The sequence below is a fragment of the Neolamprologus brichardi genome, chromosome 20, assembly GCF_056152115.1.
Source record: "Neolamprologus brichardi isolate AB-2024 chromosome 20, ASM5615211v1, whole genome shotgun sequence".
Taxonomy (NCBI): Eukaryota; Metazoa; Chordata; class Actinopteri; order Cichliformes; family Cichlidae; genus Neolamprologus; species Neolamprologus brichardi.
Genome location: NC_142123.1, coordinates 9,196,053 through 9,217,226, shown reverse-complemented (window position 1 = coordinate 9,217,226; position 21,174 = coordinate 9,196,053). Strand labels below are relative to the sequence as shown.

General features: G+C 39.1%; 3 protein-coding genes and 2 non-coding genes across 8 annotated transcripts; 3 read left to right on the top strand and 2 right to left on the bottom strand.

The window, feature by feature from the left end:
* Positions 1–467: 467 nt before the first annotated feature.
* Positions 468–5,302, bottom strand: LOC102787623 (L-rhamnose-binding lectin SML-like). 2 transcript variants are annotated; one of them, XM_087833433.1, is made up of 12 exons: positions 5,163–5,302; positions 4,842–4,903; positions 4,554–4,616; positions 2,646–2,806; positions 2,247–2,279; positions 2,107–2,169; positions 1,637–1,772; positions 1,424–1,533; positions 1,296–1,340; positions 1,065–1,197; positions 797–900; positions 468–656 (listed from the first exon to the last, which is right to left on the bottom strand). In XM_087833433.1, exons 4-12 carry the CDS (start codon positions 2,674–2,676, stop codon positions 634–636), a joined length of 678 nt encoding a protein of 225 aa, XP_087689559.1. In that variant the 5' UTR covers positions 2,677–2,806; positions 4,554–4,616; positions 4,842–4,903; positions 5,163–5,302; the 3' UTR covers positions 468–633. The 2 variants fall into 2 exon arrangements, with proteins under 2 accessions (XP_087689559.1, XP_087689560.1); XM_087833434.1 differs by having other exon boundaries at positions 2,646–2,802.
* A 1,288-nt stretch (positions 5,303–6,590) lies between these two features.
* casp9 (caspase 9, apoptosis-related cysteine peptidase) lies at positions 6,591–9,786 on the bottom strand. Of its 2 annotated transcripts, none has more exons than XM_006785374.3 (11): positions 9,662–9,786; positions 9,410–9,560; positions 9,099–9,309; positions 8,927–8,992; positions 8,791–8,849; positions 8,526–8,702; positions 8,356–8,445; positions 7,973–8,120; positions 7,705–7,893; positions 7,513–7,622; positions 6,591–7,413 (listed from the first exon to the last, which is right to left on the bottom strand). In XM_006785374.3, the coding sequence occupies exons 2-11, from the start codon at positions 9,539–9,541 to the stop codon at positions 7,309–7,311; spliced, it is 1,287 nt and encodes a 428-aa protein (XP_006785437.1). In that variant the 5' UTR covers positions 9,542–9,560; positions 9,662–9,786; the 3' UTR covers positions 6,591–7,308. The 2 variants fall into 2 exon arrangements, with proteins under 2 accessions (XP_006785437.1, XP_006785438.1); XM_006785375.3 differs by having other exon boundaries at positions 9,410–9,585; positions 9,662–9,752.
* A 166-nt stretch (positions 9,787–9,952) lies between these two features.
* dnajc16 (DnaJ (Hsp40) homolog, subfamily C, member 16) lies at positions 9,953–16,599 on the top strand. Of its 2 annotated transcripts, XM_006785376.3 has the most exons (15): positions 9,956–10,183; positions 10,529–10,710; positions 10,792–10,858; positions 11,338–11,662; positions 11,773–11,957; positions 12,059–12,163; positions 12,243–12,401; positions 12,715–12,845; positions 12,949–13,132; positions 13,257–13,436; positions 13,952–14,028; positions 14,197–14,277; positions 14,439–14,528; positions 14,618–14,788; positions 14,889–16,599. In XM_006785376.3, the coding sequence occupies exons 2-15, from the start codon at positions 10,538–10,540 to the stop codon at positions 15,334–15,336; spliced, it is 2,376 nt and encodes a 791-aa protein (XP_006785439.2). In that variant the 5' UTR covers positions 9,956–10,183; positions 10,529–10,537; the 3' UTR covers positions 15,337–16,599. The 2 variants fall into 2 exon arrangements, with proteins under 2 accessions (XP_087689524.1, XP_006785439.2); XM_087833398.1 differs by having other exon boundaries at positions 9,953–10,710.
* Positions 16,600–18,437: 1,838 nt separating this feature from the next.
* On the top strand, positions 18,438–18,510 carry trnaa-agc (transfer RNA alanine (anticodon AGC)). Its single transcript has one exon. It is a non-coding gene; the product is annotated as a tRNA-Ala (tRNA).
* Positions 18,511–19,290: 780 nt separating this feature from the next.
* On the top strand, positions 19,291–19,363 carry trnaa-agc (transfer RNA alanine (anticodon AGC)). The gene has a single exon. It is a non-coding gene; the product is annotated as a tRNA-Ala (tRNA).
* The last annotated feature ends 1,811 nt before the right edge of the window (positions 19,364–21,174 follow it).

Genomic DNA, 21,174 nt, shown 5'->3' with positions numbered 1-21,174 from the left:
AACATACAATAACAATGTTGAACAATGGTTTATTTTGAAAAACTCTGACATTGTTAATACATGTTGCTGATTCATGTAAAGCTTTTTGAACCATAATTACTTTAATAAATCCATTTGCAAATTCAGCGATCATGCTGTGCATCTGAGGCATCATTTTTAAAACGGAGATAGCCATTCATGTGAAAATGGTGGTTGATTTTAACTCCGGGTAGTCACTTTTTATTAGTGGTGGATTTTATTGGCTTTTTTCAGAATCCCTTTAATAAAAAAAAAACAACTTTTCAAGTAAGTAATTCTAAGTAGGTTTTAATAAACTTTATTTCTGATTTTAGATATTGACATTCTTGATTATAGCTGCTCATGCTGAACACAACCCAAACAGGAAAAATAAACCGCATCATTTCCTGTGCAGCAGCACAACATAAAACAAGACTCAAAGCTTTTATAGTATGCAAATTTGCTGTTTGTTGTGTTATGCAGATTGTACAGAGTTGACAAATATTATATATTTCCCAGTGAGAAACCACAAGAATAACAAAGTGTCTTATTCAAAATTTGAATGAGACAAATTTTAATCTTATATTTGTGATAGTAAAGTAAATGCTTGTGACATGAAACTAATATCAGAGATGTTTATGGAGTGATGGTGACAGGATCTGCAAAAGAGTGGAAAACAAAGGTGTGGTAAGATTGTTGCCATATTCTGTGTGTATCTTGCATTTCTCCACACCCCGACACAAAAACTCTGTATGGCTAGATTGGCTGTTTGCACTGACAGAGCTAAACAGGTACTTACAATCACAAACGTAAGACACCTCCAGGTACTTGTACGTGCCATAGCAGGGGTCTCCAAACACTGAGTTGCTGGCGCTGATAGTACAGCTGTTTTTCCCGTTACACCTGTAAACGTAGAATGGCATGACTGAAAAGGGCCATTGAGTCACTGATCCCATGGAATACATTACTAAATCCTCGTATATAAAACCTCCACCATCGTGGTTCATTCTTTTCCTTATTTCATTCCGAAGTGAACAAGGGAACTTGTTTATGCTTCACTCACTGACCTCTGAGCGACTTTGGGAGTGGGGTTTGAGCAGTACACATTTTGAATCTGAGAGTCAGGCCGCCTGAAAGAGCAGGTGGTCTTGTCAAGGCGTCCGTAGTAAGCTCCGTAGACCAATATTACCTGCCCAACATCTATGCCAAAGAAGAGGAAAGAGGCCCGGAATGAAAAGTAGCTCATTTGTAGGTTCGTCACATTGTTCCAACACAAATACAAAAAAACGTAATCTTACCACAGTACAAACGTGCCAAAGAACCCTCACAGGTCACTGTTTGAACTGTCAAAAAAAACCCCAACAAAAATAAACATCAATCACATCACACAGACTGGTTAGCAGACTCATGCAGACATGTGACTGACTTGCTGGGAAGCAGGTGTAGTTGGTCTCCAGGTATTTGAAGATGCCAAAGCAGGGATCCGAGGTACGAACGACATTTGTGTTTATCTCGCAGACCTTCCTGCCATCACACCTTTAGGAATAACAGTGAGTGTTATGTATGTAGTGTATATAACATACAATATATAGAAAAATACCTGAAGACTCACTGGCAGTTGAGCACTAAAATGTAATACCTTGCCTTAAGGATATCCACGGTGCCCCTTTGAGAGCACTGTGTATTCTGAAGCTGATTCTGAGGCCTGCCCTCACTGCAGGTCTCACGGTCTTGACGTCCGTACAGTGCAGCCTGCACTATGATCGCTCCATTATCTGTTAAACACCAAGGAATGTCTTTTTGCACCCAAGTACAACTATACTGTATACTTTATCCTTAAGCCAAGAATATATGCTCAGCCAAAACTGCAAAGTACTTTTCACAGCTTTATGAGCTTTCAACACATTTCTGGAAAAAATGTTACTAAGGCAGTATTTTTAACCTGACATCTTTATCGTGTTATAACATTAACATTTTCAGGGTTATTTAAGCTGATGTTTAATGTGCAAAACTACAATGCTGGTTGATGAAAAATATTTATGCTTTAAAAATCGAGATGTGCTGTTTGTTGTGGATGCTGACACACAGTCTTGGATATTTTACACATACCACAGCTTAAGTGCTGGACATTGATTCCATCATCACAGGTCACTGTTGTCTCCGTGGAAACAACTAAAGTAATAAATATGAAAGATTAAGTATATAGATTAAGTATATAGAGAATAAATGCTGCACTATCAGATATTTACCTGATGATGTGAGCAAACAAGCTGTTGCAAGCACTGAAAACAAAAAAGTGTCAATTTTTATTATAAAAGTAAAAATGACACTTTTTTAAAGTTTGAAAAATGTATCTATTATTGCAGAGAAGCATACATTATTTATTATTTTTGGATAATACATAGAACATTAACAATATTAACAATATTTGTTTCTGCAGATTTTATTAAGTAAAGTTTGTACACTCGTAACAACAGTTTCAAATCAATCAATTCTTCCCTCATTCTTTACTCCATAGGTAGCGAACACTGTAGTTTATTCTGTAATGACTGAAATCATAAAATAAATAAATTTACCTCTAATGTATCCTAATTTGAATATGAACCCACATAATTGTCACACTGGCAGTGAATCACTTGTATACTCACGCAGTGTGGTGCAGAGTCTGAAGGAGAGCATCGCTGTAGAAGCTCCAGTCTCGAGAGGCTTGCGGAACTGATAGTGGCTGGGACGGTTACGCTGGTATTTATCCTGCTGGCTCAAGAATTGAACAAGATCTTGATCTTGCACAACTACTGGCTCTTACTTCCTGGTGAAAAAATGTGAACATGAGACCAACTCGCGTTGTTGTTCAAGTGCAACAAAGGCAATGGACAATGACTTGTTGTCTTTGGACTGTAATGAAGATGATGGTAAGAATTTCACATAATCAAAGTGGTTTTTGTTTTCAAGCCCAACAATGGGCTCATTCATTATTCTTGAAAATTAACCTGTTCCACACATATTTATTACAGCTGATTCCTGGAAGGAGTATCCATTTCCCTTCAGGTGTGGTTAGATTTCAGGGTTATGGCTTGGTGATAAACTTTATTATGTTTACACGAGAGTTTAGGTTTTTAAGAGGTGGCTGTGTAAATTTGTAAAAGGTAAATGAGTCAGAACTTCAGGGGTTTAAAAGCATAGGACAAAATGTGTAAATAGGCGAATGAGGGTTGTAAAAAGCAATTTGAGTGCTCAGAGTAGAAAAGCGCTTTGTAATTAGGTCCATAAGTTATCTGTCACATTTTACCTCTCTACACTACTAAAGTGGATTTTAAATCAAACAAAACATACAGCATGTTTTTAGTCCCAGTACTCCTATTTACACATTTTAATTTATGCCTTTGAACACTTTCTGATTTTCTCACACAGGCTCAGATGGATGTGAGCCTGTCAGGACAAATTTGTCTGTTTCTGTTTGCAACTTGAAACAGCATTTGCTCATGAAGCATCTTTGACATTAAGTAGTCACAATAATTTCAGATAGTTCTTTGAGTGGTTACAGTTTATTTTTTTAGTGAACTTCCTGCAGTAACACCTGTTACCGTATTCCTGTCTCCGCCTTCATAAAGACCCAGAATTACCGCACATCTTGAATTACTGCAGCGAAACTGTACCAGGAAGCGTACTGTAATCTGACAGGATTAATAAAGATTAAAGTTATGTTTGCTAACTTTACTTGTTTGCAACACCGCACTTGCTGTTGATTTGAAATATTTGATTTCATAACTACTAGAATTTGTATCGCGTTTATATTATTCTGCACGATAAAGAAATGCTGCTGTTGCAAATGAAAACAATCATTTCAGCACAAATGAATAAATGTGGAGAATGACATAAAAAGCTGTGGTATCTTTTGTTAATTCACACAAAATGCTTTTTTTCTATAGTCTTGTGGGAGTTTGTCCTTATCGGGAGGAAAAGCTGATAAAACTTTGAATGAACATGCAGTTTTATATATATATATATATATATATATAAAAACATACATATACATACATATACACATATACATATATACACATACATATAACAAAACGTATAGTAATCTTTGCCCTCCTTCACATTCCAACAGGAGTCCTTAAGGAATCCTACAAAATAATATTTATTTGTTGAAATTAATGAATTCAGTGATGATACATGACAAAAAAATAACCTATAGCTACTATATTGTGTACAAACGTTTACAGTCGGGTTTTCGTGTTTCTTTCCCATAAGCAGAAGTTAGGCCGTTACTGTGCATGTCTGTCTATCAAGAGGCTAGGCAAAAACTAGTTTTATCTGGAAAGGAAATACATCTCTTTAATTGGAAACAGGTGTTCTGGGAATCCATCCTACCTGAAAAACATCCTACCCAATGTTTCTGCGCAGACGCAGGACGTTTTGTCAGACTGTATAGCAGCTTTAATATAGGGAGAACACAACTTCCTGATTGTGTGAGTAAAATCAGGTTTTTTCTCTTTGTCAGTTTAACAGTTTCTGTTTTGCCTGTCACAATTCCCTGTCTGTTTTCTTACCTGGTTCTTCCTGACCTTGTACTTTCTCCTCACGTTCTCCTCTTTCCTCTCTCCTTCTTTGAACTGACAGTCATACACAAATACATTGTATTCAATTAGATGAAAAAATTACATTAATATGAAAAAAATATATTATTAAGATCACTAATAAAAAAAAGTCCTCTTACAGTTTACTTTCAACCAAAAGGCAAATAACCAAACCACATGAACATCTAATAAAAGATAAATATTGAAACACTCATCCAACATTATTCTTGATTGACGGATCATTTGATTTTACACTTTTACCTGAATGTGGCTCCTTTTTTTGAAAAAACTTCCTCATATCCATTATGAACCTGGCTGTTTCTCTATACACAAACACACACACAACAGGAGTTATAAGGTTAATGGGCATCCAGTCAGTTAGCTAGTTAGTATCCATTTAAAACAGGACAGTGGTAAAAACAGTAGGCTATGGACAATTTTAAGTTTTAGATTTTAAATAGGCTGTATACATTTCAATGGGAGCAACAGGACGGTCAAATGTTGCTGATTTTACTACAGAGCAGGATGGATTGTAGGGTAGCAAACATTGTCGGAAAACACGTTTTCAACACTGCAGGTTACCTGGGTGTAATGTTTCCATGGTCTGTCTCCTACCTAACTATATAAAGAGTAACTGGAGGTTAAACGTAGCTAGTATGTCCTGTTTTAAGCCAGGCACTTACACCTCTGCTCCGCTGAGCCACCATCACTCCAGCAGCAACGGCGCTAGAGCCAGAAAGTAGGGGAGAGGCGAGCTGGAACAAACCATTATTGGAAGGGGGGGGGTTATCTATACTTTTGTTGTTAAAATGTTACGTCTCAACCAAGTACTGTATGCTTTTTATATTTTTAGTAGTGTTTCACACAAACAGCAAATATTGTCAAAAAAGTAAGAAATCTTTGGGGGTGCTTTGATTCATTTTGGGGGTGCTGAAGCACTGGTTTGAAACGTTTTCCTTTTCTAATTGTATAGAGACCCCTGGTGGCTTTGGAGGGAATAAATCTCTTAGAAGGTAAACTGAGATGCAAACGCCAAGTCCTGGATATTATAGTAAAAACTAATAAGTAAACATTTGATTCTTATAGTACCAGACCTACATACTGTAATTTATGTATGTTACCAAAATAGGGGGAAAAAAGAGAAAGGTGTCTTGAGTTCTTTGATTACTTTTTCAGCTGTGTGAAGCCATGAAAGGTACTTCCCATGGGAACAATTTGGACATGCAATTCATCTGATCATCCTTTCTGAGCAGTACACTTTCAAAGCTTAACTATTTTTATTGTTACTGCACTACTGCGACTATCACACAGGAAAACCCTCAGCCTTTGAAGCTACCCTATTTTGCAGAACTTAAAATCTTGGGTTGCAGTTTCACACAGCCAAATTGCCCTCGAGTGTCTGACACTGGCTTCCCGAGAGTTTTGATGAGTCTTGTGTGACTTTCTTGTATGTATTGTCTGTTTCAAATCCCTGCAAACAGTTTAATGATATTTAAAACTGAGATGTAACGATTTTTTCTTTTTGAGACGTTTTTGGTGGACGTCTTACGCTTTACTGTAGCTGTTAATTTCCCATCTTGAAGAAGTTGGATTTGTTCTATCCCAAACACAGCAGTTACTGTGGCCACATTCTCTATTAAATGTTTTTTTTTATTCTTTAATACACTCTCAACAGACTGTCACACTCAAAATCTGGTCAAAAATGTTGAGTCTGCTGTAAGAGCTACCTGCAGAACTTGTGATGAAAGTAGGTGGAATCATGAGACTTCCAATCAGTTCAAATACTTACAAATGTATAGTTGATTTATACCACTTAACAAAATCCTTTTTTTCTAACAGGTATTTACAACTTTAGACATTTCTATAGCTGAGTGTGGCCAGCCTGGGTTCGAGTCCGACCCACGGCCCTTTGCCACATGTCTCCCTCTCTCTCGCTCTGCTTTCCTGCCATTTCTTGACTGTATCTGTCAATAAAAAACTTAAAAAGGCAAAGAAAAGCAAAATGTGTTTAATTGTGTTTAATTATTATTTAATGTTTAAAAGAGGATTCAGTACTTCAAATTTGTTGAAGTCAACACTTTCTCATTCCTACATAAGCACAACACACCAAACAAAGAGCAGTGAATGCTTCCACTCTCAGTGGAGATTTCATTTAATAATTGTATTCTTTTATAATTATTACAATAATTAATAATTTAAACTTTTACTACAGACAGAAAAAAAAAAGAACACACAAGAATCTCACTCCTCCTTTTATTTGAGTCTGATGTGTGACTCATATCTAGTTCACGGAAAGTTATCCCAGCATGAACAAAACAGCATTTTATACATGATCAGTGCACAAACAGCCAGAACAGGAAAAAGAGCAAAAACAATGGAGAGTATAAGTTAAACATTATTGGCTCTGTGAAAGAGCTGACGCACATAAGTAGATTAAAGGTTCGCAGAGTGCATGGAGTGCATCTTTCCTCTGTCAGCTGCTGCTGTATGTGTGAATTAAAACAAAAATAACCTGAACAACATTTTCATAGTAATAGTTCAGTATTTTAAAAAGCTCATTTAGAAAGCATCAACCCTCAGAAAACACAGAAAGGTATTACAATTACAAGATGTCATCCATTCAGTTATAGCAGATTCACAGCAGAGTCAGAAATCACATACACTGTAACTGTGCCGAAAAAGAAGTTACAGTGCTGTGAAACTGAAAGAGACTACTGCACTTATTCCATTACGTTTGGGTTTGAAAGTAGAGGAGTTTGCGGAGGAAGTTAAAGGAACCGGGCATTTGTTTGTAGAGCCCTTTTGCAGAGTTTTGGGAGACTTCGTTGTTAACCTAAAACAAGAAGAGTCAATAATCAGACATCACTGTGTCTAAAGCCAAAATCTCTTAAAGTCCTCAGTTATTTTTTCTGATATATTAAGAGAAGCTCACCATCATCAACATTGTGACTAAGTCATCAGTGGCAGCGTTTTCCTCAAGTATACAGTCCAGTGTCTGGACGTACCACGAGCCCGACTGGGTCTCTCGCCAGGAAACATAACCTGTATTGGTCACATGGCCAAAAAGGCATTAAGGACACATAGATCTGAAAGGCTGTTTTTGTTTGAAAGAAAAAACACGCACCTGGGAAAGTAGAGTAGGACACCAGGATGTCACTCGGAGTGGGCAGGGTGGGTCTGGCGTCCGGTTCATCGGACATGCTCAGGGAGTCGCTGCTGGATGACATTGGAATAGCATCCGTCTGGTCATCCATTCCACCAGAGGATGGTTCGACCTCATCGGGGGACACCTCGAAGCCCATGTCTCTCTCATCTTGGGGACAAACACAAGCTCATTTTTACACCTCACTTGTTCCTATTAATTTTTAAACCGTGCGTTCTGTGACAGCTACCTCCTCCACAGGCCTGGATGAAGAACAGTTTAGGTTTGCCTTGCAAAGACGGGCAATGCTGGCCATTGAGGTAGTTTGTGATGTGCTGCACTGGTACGTACTGTCCGTCCACACCGTACACGGCACCAGGAAAGCGGTTGTGATTCACCTAAGGACAGAAATATTAGCAAAAATCGTCTTAAATGTCAGTCCAGTCAGATGTAGATCACAGAAAATTGCCTTGCCGGAATAATGGCATTTGCCAGTTAAATATTAAAATATTAACTGTAAAAAATATTAAATCCTGTGTATTTCCAGAGTATTCTAGCTGATTATTCTGAAGGGATGCAATGTTTTTTTTAATGAACTGTAAACAACATCAGAATCAGCTCAGCATGTCTTACCTCAGTGCCATGGGACAACATGATGACCACACAGCAGTCATACTGGGAATGATCCTTCTTGGATAAAGTCAACAGCTCATGTTTGATTTGCTGGAATGTGGAATTAACCGTTAGGTCCGCAATCTTTAATACCCTTCAACACACACAGAGGCAGAAGACCCGATTCTTACTTTTTGTCTCAGGTTCGTCCTCACTTCCACGACAAAGTTGAGTGTCTTGAATCGTCTCTCCAGCTTTTCACAGTCTATGTTGGAGCCCTTGCGATTTTTCAGCATGCTGTGAGGTTCAAACTCCATGTTGTTTATGATGAGACAGTGACCACACGGGCTCGCATCCATTTTATAGCCCTAAGGCACAGAGAGGCGCACAATAAAAAGAAAACAGAAAGGGCTGTCACGTAAACATGTAAGTGTGCAGCACGGAAATGGTGCTTACCTGAAGGCTGTCACGTCTTACTCTGCCCGGTCCTGGTCTTAGCTTTCCCCCCCCAGGCGCTGTGGCACACACATTAATACACATTAAGCACAAATAAACTTACAAGGCTGTTATTTAAATGGATAGCATAGCTTACGAGAACTAGGAGGGATTCTTGGCTTTTCAACATCTTTACTTGGATTGTTACCATCCACTGGAGAGGCTGTCAAAGAAACAAAGAACACACAGATGAGTCAAATTTTTATCATCTGAAAGTGTTTGGCTCTAAAGACTCTCACATTAAATATTCCATAATGAAATACACTTACTAATTGGAAGAGGCTGGATTACAGGGCGGACAACTTGAGTGGGTGTTGCGGGCTGCAGGGTAACAGCTGGAGCTCCATTCTGTAGGAGCTCTGCCAAACTCTCCTGACCTGTCTCCTGAAGGCACTTCAGAAATAAGGGGAAAGCCCGACTCCCACGGGTTTCCAAGTCCCGGACTAACTGCCTGGCCTGGTTTCGTCTGGTCCCAGCGCTCTGATAATAGGAGACATAGTCTTAATTGAGTACAATTATGATATTTTTATCCCCCCCCCTCCAAAAAAAAAAGGAAAAGAAAACACAGTCCACGACCTACCTGTATCTCATCGATCATGTCCTGGGTGAAAATTCCTTTTTCCAGAAGGCCATCATAGAGTTTTGATGGATCCAAGTCTTTCACCAGGTTACTCCTGTTCCGCTGAAGAATCTTCTTGTGTGTTTCATCCATTGTCCATTTAATGATAACGCTGGAGACACAGGGAAGAAAAAAATCTGTAACTAAAAATTTGTTATTTCGTTTTCGATCACGGGTTAATTCTGTGTCGACAAAGGAGGAAAATGATCCTACTTCTTCGTAAAAGTGAAACGGGTACTTTGTTGTAGGAGTGTTGTTTAGGGTTCGTATTTTTTTTTTTGTTGGTTTCACAAGCTATTTCCTTGTTTACATCAGCGTTGCCTGTGATTGGTCCACTTACAGCGGACGAAGAAAAAAAGCGAGGGTGTGTTAGATTTTATTTACCCTGCCTTCGCTTCCGCGCGGGTAGCGACCGATGGCCAGCTGAAGCTTAAATCGCGTTACGACGAGCATTAAACCAAACGCACAACGAAAAAGAAACGTAACCTGTCGACAAAACACTCAATTTCCCGAAATGACTTTCGACACCGAACTCCACCCCCTTTTTTACTCTCGCTCCAGCTTCACAGCAGCAGCAGCAGGTTATCGGCTTGCCCTGGAGAATTTGTGGGATGCTGCTGAACACACCCTTTACATTTCGCTGTCGCTTCGACTCAGCGTTGAGTCGGGGTAAATAAGGGGGCAAAACCTTCCCCCACTATGTGGCGTTGTACCGGCTGACTGCATCTGCTTCAGGTGACTAGAAACGTGGAGATGTCGCGTTGAGACAACCGCTGTAGCAACGCCACTAACACTAAGGGTTTATCCTCGAGGAACAACGTTACTGTCACGGCCCTGTAACATGACACCATAATTATATTTGATTTTCAGCTGCCGTATATCGCCTAGCTTGCTTGGGTGCTGTAGGTAGCATGCTGTAATACTGTTTTTAGCATATCGTGCCTGCCTTCACCGTTTCCCATAATCAGAAAGCTAATGGAGGGAAAGGTTTCTCAGATTTGCAAGCCATCTAAAATATAGGTCCTAAACATTTTTTGCCCACTTTAAATGAATGGCGATCGCTCCTCTGATGTGTTGAAGGTAACTGTGATGGCACGGTCAAAACTGTCTCTGCCACTGGCCATTGTGGTGGTCCTCCATGTGCTGCTGGCGGGACTTGTCTATGCTGAGCCCGAGATGGACCCATACAAAATATTGGGAGTAACGAAGATGGCAAGTCAGGCAGAGATCAAGAAGTTCTACAAGCGTCTTGCTAAAGAATGGTAAGTATTTCCTCACGACACTTCAGGCTTCAGGTTTTAAACCTCATTGTGCTCTGAGCTAATAGAACTGATCTTCTCTAGGCATCCTGACAAAAACAAAGATCCGGGTGCTGAGGACATGTTTATAAAGATTACTAAATCTTATGAGGTTAGTTGATTTTATAAATAATATTAATGGTGTGTTGCATATACAGATGAGGACAAAATGATTCCCAGGTTTTGTCAACATTTTCCCAAGCAAGAGATTATTAGCATGGCATTTCTAAAAATACTAGTTTTCTTAAGAAAACATAAATTATTTCCTAATGCACATACGATTCGTATGACTTATGACCTTTTTATTGAGTCATAGCACAAACCACTGCTGTGCAATGATGTGCTTTAACTTTGTGATGCTCAAAACTTGTAAAATCAAGTTAATACTGAGGCGTATCATCCAATTTACTCTTTCTGTGTGTGAAGTAAAATATTGCAAGCATCCAAAATACAAACTGAAATGTTTGGAAAAATTCTCATCCAGGGTGCTATTATTTTTGTCCTCATCTGCGTTGAAGTAAAACTTGGATTAGGTGGTGTGAGTCAGTAAAAGCTAATAATGTATTTATATTTGTTCTACCGCAAATCCAGATCCTGTCCAATGAGGAAAAACGTGCCAATTATGACCGTTACGGGCAGATGGATGATACTCAGGCATATGGCAACGCTCACTATGGCCATCGCCACGATAGCTTTTACTTCGACGAGTCCTTCTTCAACTTTCCCTTTAACAGCAAGAATCACAGAGACTTTGCTGACAGCAAGTACACATTACACTTTAACCAGTACGTTAATGACGTTGTGCCTGACAGCTACAAGAGACCGTACCTGATAAAGATCACCTCCGACTGGTGCTTCAGCTGCATCCATATTGAGCCCGTCTGGAAGGAAGTGGTGCAAGAGATGGAGAGCCTAGGTTTGGAGTGAACCTATAAATCATCCAGAATTATCATGCATCCCCTTCCTGATGTGTAAATGTATAGAGTGAGTAATGATGTGTGTTTTCTTGATATCCTGTTTATGCAGGTGTTGGAGTAGGTGTGGTGGATGTAGGCTATGAGAGACGGTTAGCCAATCACCTCGGTGCTCACCGCACTCCATCGATACTCGGAGTCATCAATGGCAAAGTGACATTTTTCCATTATGCTGTTGCGAAGGAGCACCTGAGGCAATTTGTAGAAGATCTGCTTCCTCAGAGACTTGTGGAGCGGGTAAATGTCTGCAGGTCTTGCAAAAATGAAAAAATAAACAAACAAAAAAACGGGATTTTTAGACTACATTTATTACAAATGATTTGTTTTCTAAACTACAGGTAACTGACAAGAATGACCTGCAGTTCTTGAACAGCTGGCACGAGCTCAACAAGCCTCATGTGCTTCTGTTCGACCAAGTGCCTGCTGTTCCTCTGCTATATAAAGTAAGTGTTTGCTCATTTTTATGCTACATGTAACTGAAGTGCATCAACATACCAATCATTTATCTTTGCATCTACACAGTTGGCAGCTTTTGCTTATAAGGACTACTTGCAGTTTGGCTATGTGGACCAGGGCCTTTCAGAGACTGCTAATCTGCAAAAACAGTTTAATATTAACACTTATGCTCCGACCATGCTCGTCTTCAAAGAGAACATTGACAAGCCGGCTGACATTATACAGGTAAATTAAAACAATACTTGAAATAAAGTAGTGCTGTGTGATACTGCGATTTTTGCTGTGGCACCAATACCAATATCAGTACTTTTAACCTAAAAAACACAATTCAGTGCACTATATAGTGAATTTAGAGGATATTATGCTAGCATCCATCCAATGCCACTATTGGTATTGATACTATTAACATTTAGGATCAATCCGCTCATCTCTAAAATAAAGTAATTCCTTTATTTATTTTCTTAAACTACTGTGAACTTGATGCAAAAAACTTGATTAAAATGTCTCTTCACTCTTTGTTTTTCTTTCTTCTTGACAGGCAAAAGGAATGAAAAAGCAAATTATTGACGAGTTCATGTCAAACAACAAGTTTCTCCTTGCACCACGGCTGGTCAATCAGAAGCTCTTTGATGAGCTCTGTCCTGTCAAACAGTTTCATAGACGCAGGAAGTAGGAAAACATCTGTTTACTCCTGATGACTCTAAGCAAGTTCACCGGTTTTGTTGTAAAATCATATTTTTGTCATTCGCAGTAACGTCTCTCCTCCTTTCAGATATTGTGTCCTGCTGATCACGGGTGATGAAGAGGTCTTTTCCTTTGGGAATCAGGCGTTCCTCTCATTTGCGTCTACCAATACCAGGGAAGTTGTGAGGTTTGCCTATGTCTACCAACGGCTACAGCAACCGCTTTGTGACATCCTCACACAAAACAAGGACAGTGTGCAGTCGCAACCACAGGTAGAGTGTCATATATTGTATTGAGAGTGTAGTGTCCTGTTGTAAGCTATACCTTTTATAAATTCTTTTCTTGGGTTTCCATCCCATTCCATCTTCTTTTGGATGTGTTGGGGTGTGTGTTCAGGTGGTTATCCTTGAGCGACGCAATGCTGCAGGAAAAGCATTTTTCAAGCCAGTTACCGCCTGGAATGGCAGTGAGGAAGACAAGCAGTGTCTTCAAGAGGAGCTGGAGCGACTACAGAAGGACCCATCCATTCTCATCCATGACGCCATGCTGCCTGAACTCAACAATGAGTTTGCCTCTGTATGTTCTCTTTGAGTGGAAATCATGGGTGTCAATCATAGATTGTATCTAAAGATGGATGTAGCCTCTATGCTTGAAAAGTGAAACCAGTGCAGAAATGCCTGCAAACTGCAGCTTTTTTAATGACCAGCAGGGGGCGACTGATTGGAAGTCTTATTATATGGAAGCCTTTGAGAAAACAACATTACTTCTAACTTAATTTATGACATCAGTAAATACTTCCCTCATGAGTTTGTGGTCTCGATTTTCAGTTTCAAGCATTTTTTAAAAAGCGTGACGTTTGTCATGTAAATAAGTTGAAACAGGATTATTTTCACACGTGGCTACGATAGGAGAGTGTAATTTCCTAGGTTTTCAGAAGGTAGTAAAGAGATTTCTAATTTAATGGATGACATTACCTTGACTACATTCATCTTTCATTTACAATTTAAAGTCTGAACCCTGCAATCTGCAAAGATTCCTGTGTTTACCAACCACCAGTTCTACCAAGCCCTGTTAATGCTTTCGTTCTGTAGATGTTTATAATCCGATGGATCTATGCATCTTATGATTACCTCTCTGAAGTCATTGATGATATTCTGCATAACAACTGGTAAGTAGAACAAACTTTATTTTTTTATGAACAGAAGTTGTTGAAGTTTTGAACTGCTACTACGGCAGTATTTAATTTGCAAACAGTACACCCCGTACGTTCTCTTTCTGATACGGAGGAGTACACATTAGCGATTTAAATACACTGTGTCTCATTGATGACTTGCAGGCGTGAGATGATGCCCCTTCTGTCCCTCATCTTCTCTGCCTTGTTCATCTTGTTCGGGACCGTGGTCATTCAGGCCTTCAGGTTGGCTGATTTAATGTACACATTTTTTGTTTCTGTAATTTCAACAGTACAAAGAAAACCGGGGGGGGGGGGGGGGGGGGGGGGGGTGGTAAAGCAGCAATGCTGTTAATCTCTGCTATTCCTGTTCATGCCTTTTGGAATTTCTCTCCGTGTTTTTTCAGTGACTCGAGTGATGATAAGCAGACAAAACCAAAGGCAAAAGATGGAACAAAAGCAGAAAATGGGTCATCGGGGAGCAGTAGTACATCAAGGCAAGACTATAATTTTAAATCTGTTGCTTGTGGGAGTGAAATGCACGAAAAATGTTTTTCAGCTTTGCGTTTTTTTCTGTGGATTTTAGTCGGCCTCCCAAGAAGAATTTTGTGGAGGTGACTGAGTTGACAGATATCACCTACATGAGCAACCTGGTGAAGCTGAGGCCAGGACACATGAACATAGTGCTAGTGCTCACTGATGCCTCCAAGAACATCCTCCTTAGCAAGTTTGCCAAGGAGGTCTATTCTTTCACTGGGTAAAACAAACATTCACTGTGGAGTAACTTAAATCCAGTGTATGTGTGAGTTTCTTTTGTGTGTTTATCATATTTCTAAATCTTGTTTGCACTCTCCTAGGAGCCTGACACTACATTTCTCCTTCCTGAATCTTGACAAGCACAGCGAGTGGATGAACACACTCCTGGAGTACACCCAAGATGCAATGCAGATTGATGCCGACGACGACGAAGGGGCAAACCGCAAGATGGACTACACCGGCTACGTGCTGGCACTTAACGGTCATAAAAAGTACCTGTGTCTGTTTAAGCCCGTCTACACCGGGGAAGACCTCGACAGCAAGTCGTCCGAGGATGAAGGAGCCGCCTCTGGGGGGAGGTCCAGGTCCAGGTCCCGCGATGACCACCCACCACGTAAATCCAACCGAGCTCGCAGCATATCCACCCTGCAGATCCACCACAAACTGGACCGCCTCGGGTTGTGGATGGAAAGGCTGATGGAAGGCACTTTGCCTCGTTACTACATCCCAGTCTGGCCAGGACTTGACAAAATCACCCCCAATAAATAGATGGCAGGAGAAAAACTTAGTATTTATCTACTGTAACACTGAAATGGTTTCATTCATTACTGAAGTTTTTTTTTCTTTTTGCACTTGAGATATATGTTAAGTACAGATTTTTCCTAAGTTGGGCCAAAATTATAAACTTGGCTTTAGTCTAACTACTGTGGAGGAGGCCTTTTAGCGTACCTCTAGTACTCGTTGCATGCTGTATTTTTTTTTTAAAACTGCTGTTAGTCATATTTTTATTCAGGCAAATGCTGCTTCAGCCTTGTGAAGAGGAAACAAAATCACTGTGGTAACGTCTACAATCTGGATTTCATGGCCATAAATCATATTTACTCACACTATGAAAGAGGCCGATAGAAGCCTTTGAGTCAGGTTATAGTCTGTCAGAGCTAGTTCGCAAGACACTCCAGGACTTCTACAGGCTTGGACTCAGTTATACACTTAAAATGTGGCACAAATAGTAGTGTAACAGATTAAATTAGGAAAGCTGTAGAGAGAAGCTCAATGTCAGCTGCCCAACTGCAGCGTCACATTTCACGTCTGCAAAGTTAGACAAACGGGGGAAGGAATTTGAAACTTTCACTGATGAATACTGTGAAAAGAGATGCGTCAACCCAACATTAAACATCTTCGCATTTGTATGCATCTCACTCGTAAGTTTATACATTATCTCCATCGTGCTGACTATTCCTGTGCAATATACATGTCATGACAATGCCTTTTACCCTGGACCTCGAGGCATGCTCCTTTTTTTTCCTTGTCGCTTTTTTGTTATGGGGTTGTTGATACACACAAGATTTATTCAACAACCTTGGCCTACTTAGAAATCTTAGCCAGTAGCTTTATGTAGCAAACATAATAAACAGGCTCTCCGTTTCATCTTCTGAATGTTTTCCAACTGGCTGAGGCTGACTAACATGCCATCTTAAATTACATACCCAACTGAAAGTGGAACTTAGGTTATGCTTGCCTAGTTTATACATTTTGTTTTGTTCACATTCAATGTAAAAAAAAAAAATACTGTTACAATACTTTTGTTGGTACATAGTGATGTGAATATTGCACATAACCATGTTATCTATACGACATGTATTTTAAAAATGATTTTGTTTGAAAGATACAGTGAATGTTTTACACTACTGAGACTACAGTTACTTGTTTGTTTTTGATTAAGTAAAAAAGTGTCAGCTGTCATAAGATGTTTCAGGTGGTCTTTAATACTGTATTTATCCTCTTGTTAGTAGTAATTAAATGCATTATGTTTCTGGATTAAAACTCATTGTAATGTATTGAAAGATTAGCTTATATTCCAGTTTAATGATCTGGGAGTACAGTTGCCCCACGGGCTTCTTCTGCTGTAGCTGGGGGGAAGTAGATAGATTATCTTATCAAATGTAAGAATCAATGAAATTTATGAATTATTTAAATAGCTACCAAAAAAAAACCCCAAGTTGTTTGCTAATAGTGCGCATGAACTGGTGAAATTTGTTTCTAGCCTATCACAGGCGGGAAGTGTTGTACACCCTGGACAGGTCTGACATTCATACTTATGGGCAATTTATAATCACCAAGTAACCTGACCCCACTAACTGAATGTCTTTGGACTATGGCAGGAAGCTGAGGTATCTGTGTGCAAGCTGCACACAGAAAGGCCCTGGGCGCTTGGTGGATTTGAACCTGGACCTTCTTGCTGCGAGGGAAAAGTAGATAAAATTCTGAAGAAAGGCTCTCTTCTGTTTTGTATTCATTGACTGTGTTTAGGCTTGGTTAGGCTAAATGAAAGATAATGGTCTTGTTAAAAAACAGGTTTTCTACAATTTTAAACACACCTTAGAGGGTGTGTTTGGCAGAAGGTTTTGAAGGCATACTTTCAAGTGCATGTTTGAACTGGAAAATTTCATAATGCCTTTAAATCAGGTAAATCTAATATTATTATAATAATAGTTTCCATGTTGCATCACTTGGTTATAAATTGTTATTTGTTTCATTTCAACAGGGAGCTTGGGCTTAATGTGGGCTACTGTATTAACAACCAGATTTCCCACATAACACAGCCTTTCCCATTTCTACACCTCTCAAACTGCACCCTATCAAAGCTGCAGCGTGTTGTAGTGGTCAAATTGCCCATGAAATACAGCATGCACATCACCTAAAGTTCCAACTGCAACTCCCGCTGCAAGTCCTGCTTCAACACAGCCTGCCAGTGAAGTGTATCCCCTTTGCTAACCCACACAGCAGTTCGCAAGGCCCAGACTGCATGGTGCGATTCCCAACCTGCCTGCTGTATTTAACCTAAATGACATTTGAATAAACAGCAGAATACAGCTGGACCACCATGTAGCTGGAGTTTGTAATCTAATGATGAAATTCCTGCATGTCTGTGTTTGTGTGTGTAGTCCTTCACTGCCTGGCAGCCATAGTAATGGAGCCCTTTAGTATGTTATAAATTTATCAAATGAACAGTGGTTGAGATAAGCAGCAAACATGCATGCACACAGCAACAGGCATATGTGTAAGAAACTGGAAAATATTAACAGCGTATGCAGTTTCACAGTTGATCGTGGCATGTTGAAGTGTTTCTGCTCTCTCTCATAGCACTCCTGTTACATTCAGGTAAATCTATGCATAGAAACAGAGAAACACACTCCTCACTCTTGTAGTCAGCCAAGAGGGAGGAGCCAGCGGTATCTCATGTGGCAAGGTAGGAATATGAAAATAACCATCTGTCAGATCTGTGGAGGTCATCCAATCCCTTTCCAGCAGATGTTCTTGCATGTCAGCAGGTGTGGTTCTTAATATGGATATCTAACATTGGCCTTCATTTCAACAGGGAGCATGCCAGGAAATAAAGTTAGTAGATATGAATTCTATGTAACATACCTTCCTTTTGCACCTTAACAAGTCTCACTCTGCTTGCCATTAGAATGAATACAGGCTTAAGACTTCTATCCTTTACTTACAGCATATGGGAGAGTTCTCAAACATGCTTTAATACAGTTTCATACAAAAATACACACTTCCAGATACATTATATAAAACTTTCTAAAAGCTTAACTGACATTTAACCTTGTTTGCCCTGAGCTGCGTTGTTGTGAGCACCAGGGGGATTAGCTCAAATGGTAGAGCGCTCGCTTAGCATGCGAGAGGTAGCGGGATCGATGCCCGCATCCTCCAAAGTTTTTGACTATAGTCAAAATTGTGGCTATTTAATTGAGCTTATCCAGATTAAAATTTGATAAACTGTGCAGTCCCAGCTCCATAAAATGATCACTTCTGACCAAAGGTCTTGCAAGACTTTGAACTGGAGGTGGATCTTACATGAAGGGTCACCCGACAACCCGTTTTAAAGCGTTTCAAAAAATATTCGAGTAAAGCTACTTATACTTACAGCTTTTGTGTAGTCATGGAAAGTCACATTTCCCATCTTTTTTTCCCCTGGGCACTACATCAAGTAGTAATCAATAATCCCTGAATCCTCGAATCCTTAAATAATATCCTCAGTAAGTTACAGAAACAGTGCATTTCTGTTGCATGGTGCGGTTGAAGCATTCAGAATGCTTAACCAGTTTAATGCACTTTTAAACATACACTTTTGTAATCATACCGAGCAACATTTGAAAGTTATTCAGCAATAGCTTTCCTGTCCTATCTAACAGCTGTGCCAGCACTCCCCGAGTCCCTATAATTACCACTTCGCATATTTCACAGTGTGCCATAAGAACTCTTTATGCTACAAAATATGTGAGTTATTAGTAAATGGGAAAAACTTAAGATCTAATTGTGTTTTAGTTTGCTTTGTTGTCTAAATAATCCTCTTAACCATCAATGTTAAACCTTTAAATAACATCTGTGCTTTATTTATAATATGCATACGTACAGTAGAATTAAAATGTATCAGGGTTTTGTAGTGTTCAGTTCATCATTGGGTTGTAACGTCACAACCGGCAGTGTCAGGGGGGATTAGCTCAAATGGTAGAGCGCTCGCTTAGCATGCGAGAGGCAGCGGGATCGATGCCCGCATCCTCCATACACTTTATTCTTTACAAATAAAAGCAAAGATTTTCCGCTGACCAGTCCTCTTACTCCGCTATCATTATGTTATGGTAATTAAAACTTGTATAAACGGTGCTATCTTAACTTTGACCAGGTAGGTCACCCAGTCCCTAAGAAGACCGAAGACCTCAGGCCACACATCTGCACGTTCATCCCAGAAGGAGAAGGGCCCCTGGCATGTTAACAGTTTTGCTGTTATCATGCTAAAATGATGGCAGTTAAAATGACTGACTTATCAGACAGCTGAGAGACAAAGTCTTACAAATGAAAGGCAGTACTTGGAAAAAATATCCTATGAAAACATGTTTCTTTTTTACAATTACACGAGTGCATGATAGTTTATCATTACCATTAGCAGTTTACTATTTACCGCTGAAGACAGGCATGCTTTGTTTATGTTTACAGAATTAATAAAAGGGCCAAAAGAAGAAGAAGAACAAAGAAATCACCAGGGCCATATTATGAATAGGAAAATTCGTTTGTGTAAAAAAAAGACTTCAGAAGGAAACCATTTCAGTGGTTAAATGCCGGTAATTTAGTTTTTAGGTTTGTTGTTGTTGTTGTTGTTGTTTTAGAAGTGAAGAATGCCACACACACACGCAGACACTCGCTCCTTAATCAGCTGCGCACATATTCAGCTCACAGATCACGCGATCCCTTACAAATAAAAGTTGTCTAACGTGATAAATTGCTTAAACAAGGAAATTACAAATGCGGTTGCAAAGTTAAAAGCAAAGTTTATACACAAGGGATAAGATTTATTTTATATTGTCTTCAAACTTATTAAAAAGGTTTGTTTATGACACAGAGCTGTCCTGACAATAGTCTGGAAACTGACACACAAAATAATTTTTTACTAGCTAATCAATCCAGGAAATGTAATTTCAAATGTATTTCATTAGACTGAAAAATATGCCAGGTTTTCAAATATGTCATGCAATGTGTTTTGGACTACCTGGCTGTGTTTTGTAATAACAGAGAGACTAATGAATGATAAGTGGTGTTGTGTAAAACGAGGCAGGAGTTGTGAAAGCTTCTGAAAAATGTTGAGAAATGTTTGTAGAGCAGATTTCCCCTCTGTTATGAACAGTGTTGGTCAAGTTACTTGAAAAATGTAATCAGTAACTAATTACTGATTACTTCCACCAAAAGTAATGATAGTAATGATGACTTATTTTCAAAAGTAATCAGTTACTTAGTTACTTTAAAAAAATGATTCACAACCTGAATAGGTAATAAAGCAATAGATCTTTCAGCCCAATTCTATTTTTTTCTGCATAATCCATCATATAAAATGTAATCAAATGAAAAAGTCTCTTTTTGAAACTAGTTTTATTAGTTTTAATCGTTTAACTTTACCCATGAAGAAAACATTAAATTATATGCAACATTCTCTGAATTTTGTTTAACATTTAAACCTATTTTCTGCATATTCCAGCATATAAATTAATTTTTTTATTTTTTTTTTCTGTGCTAGTGCAAGGTAAGTCCAAATAACATAAAAATGAATGCTGTTTCATCTCACTCACATCTGTCTGGTGTTGTGTTCATGTTTGGCTTTGCAACATTTGGTTGTATTCAGTCGTACATGTTTTGTGGAAATTCCTTCTGTCAGTTTATTTTGTTTTTACAGTCAGTGATTTAATTCTGTGTATAATTTTCTCTCATTTCATACATGAATATAATTAGCACAAATCCATAGACGGCCTGCCATATTTTCCGTCACAAGATGGCACCACACACCGAGTCAAATCAATTCCCTGTCAGTACGCAGTTACCAAGAGA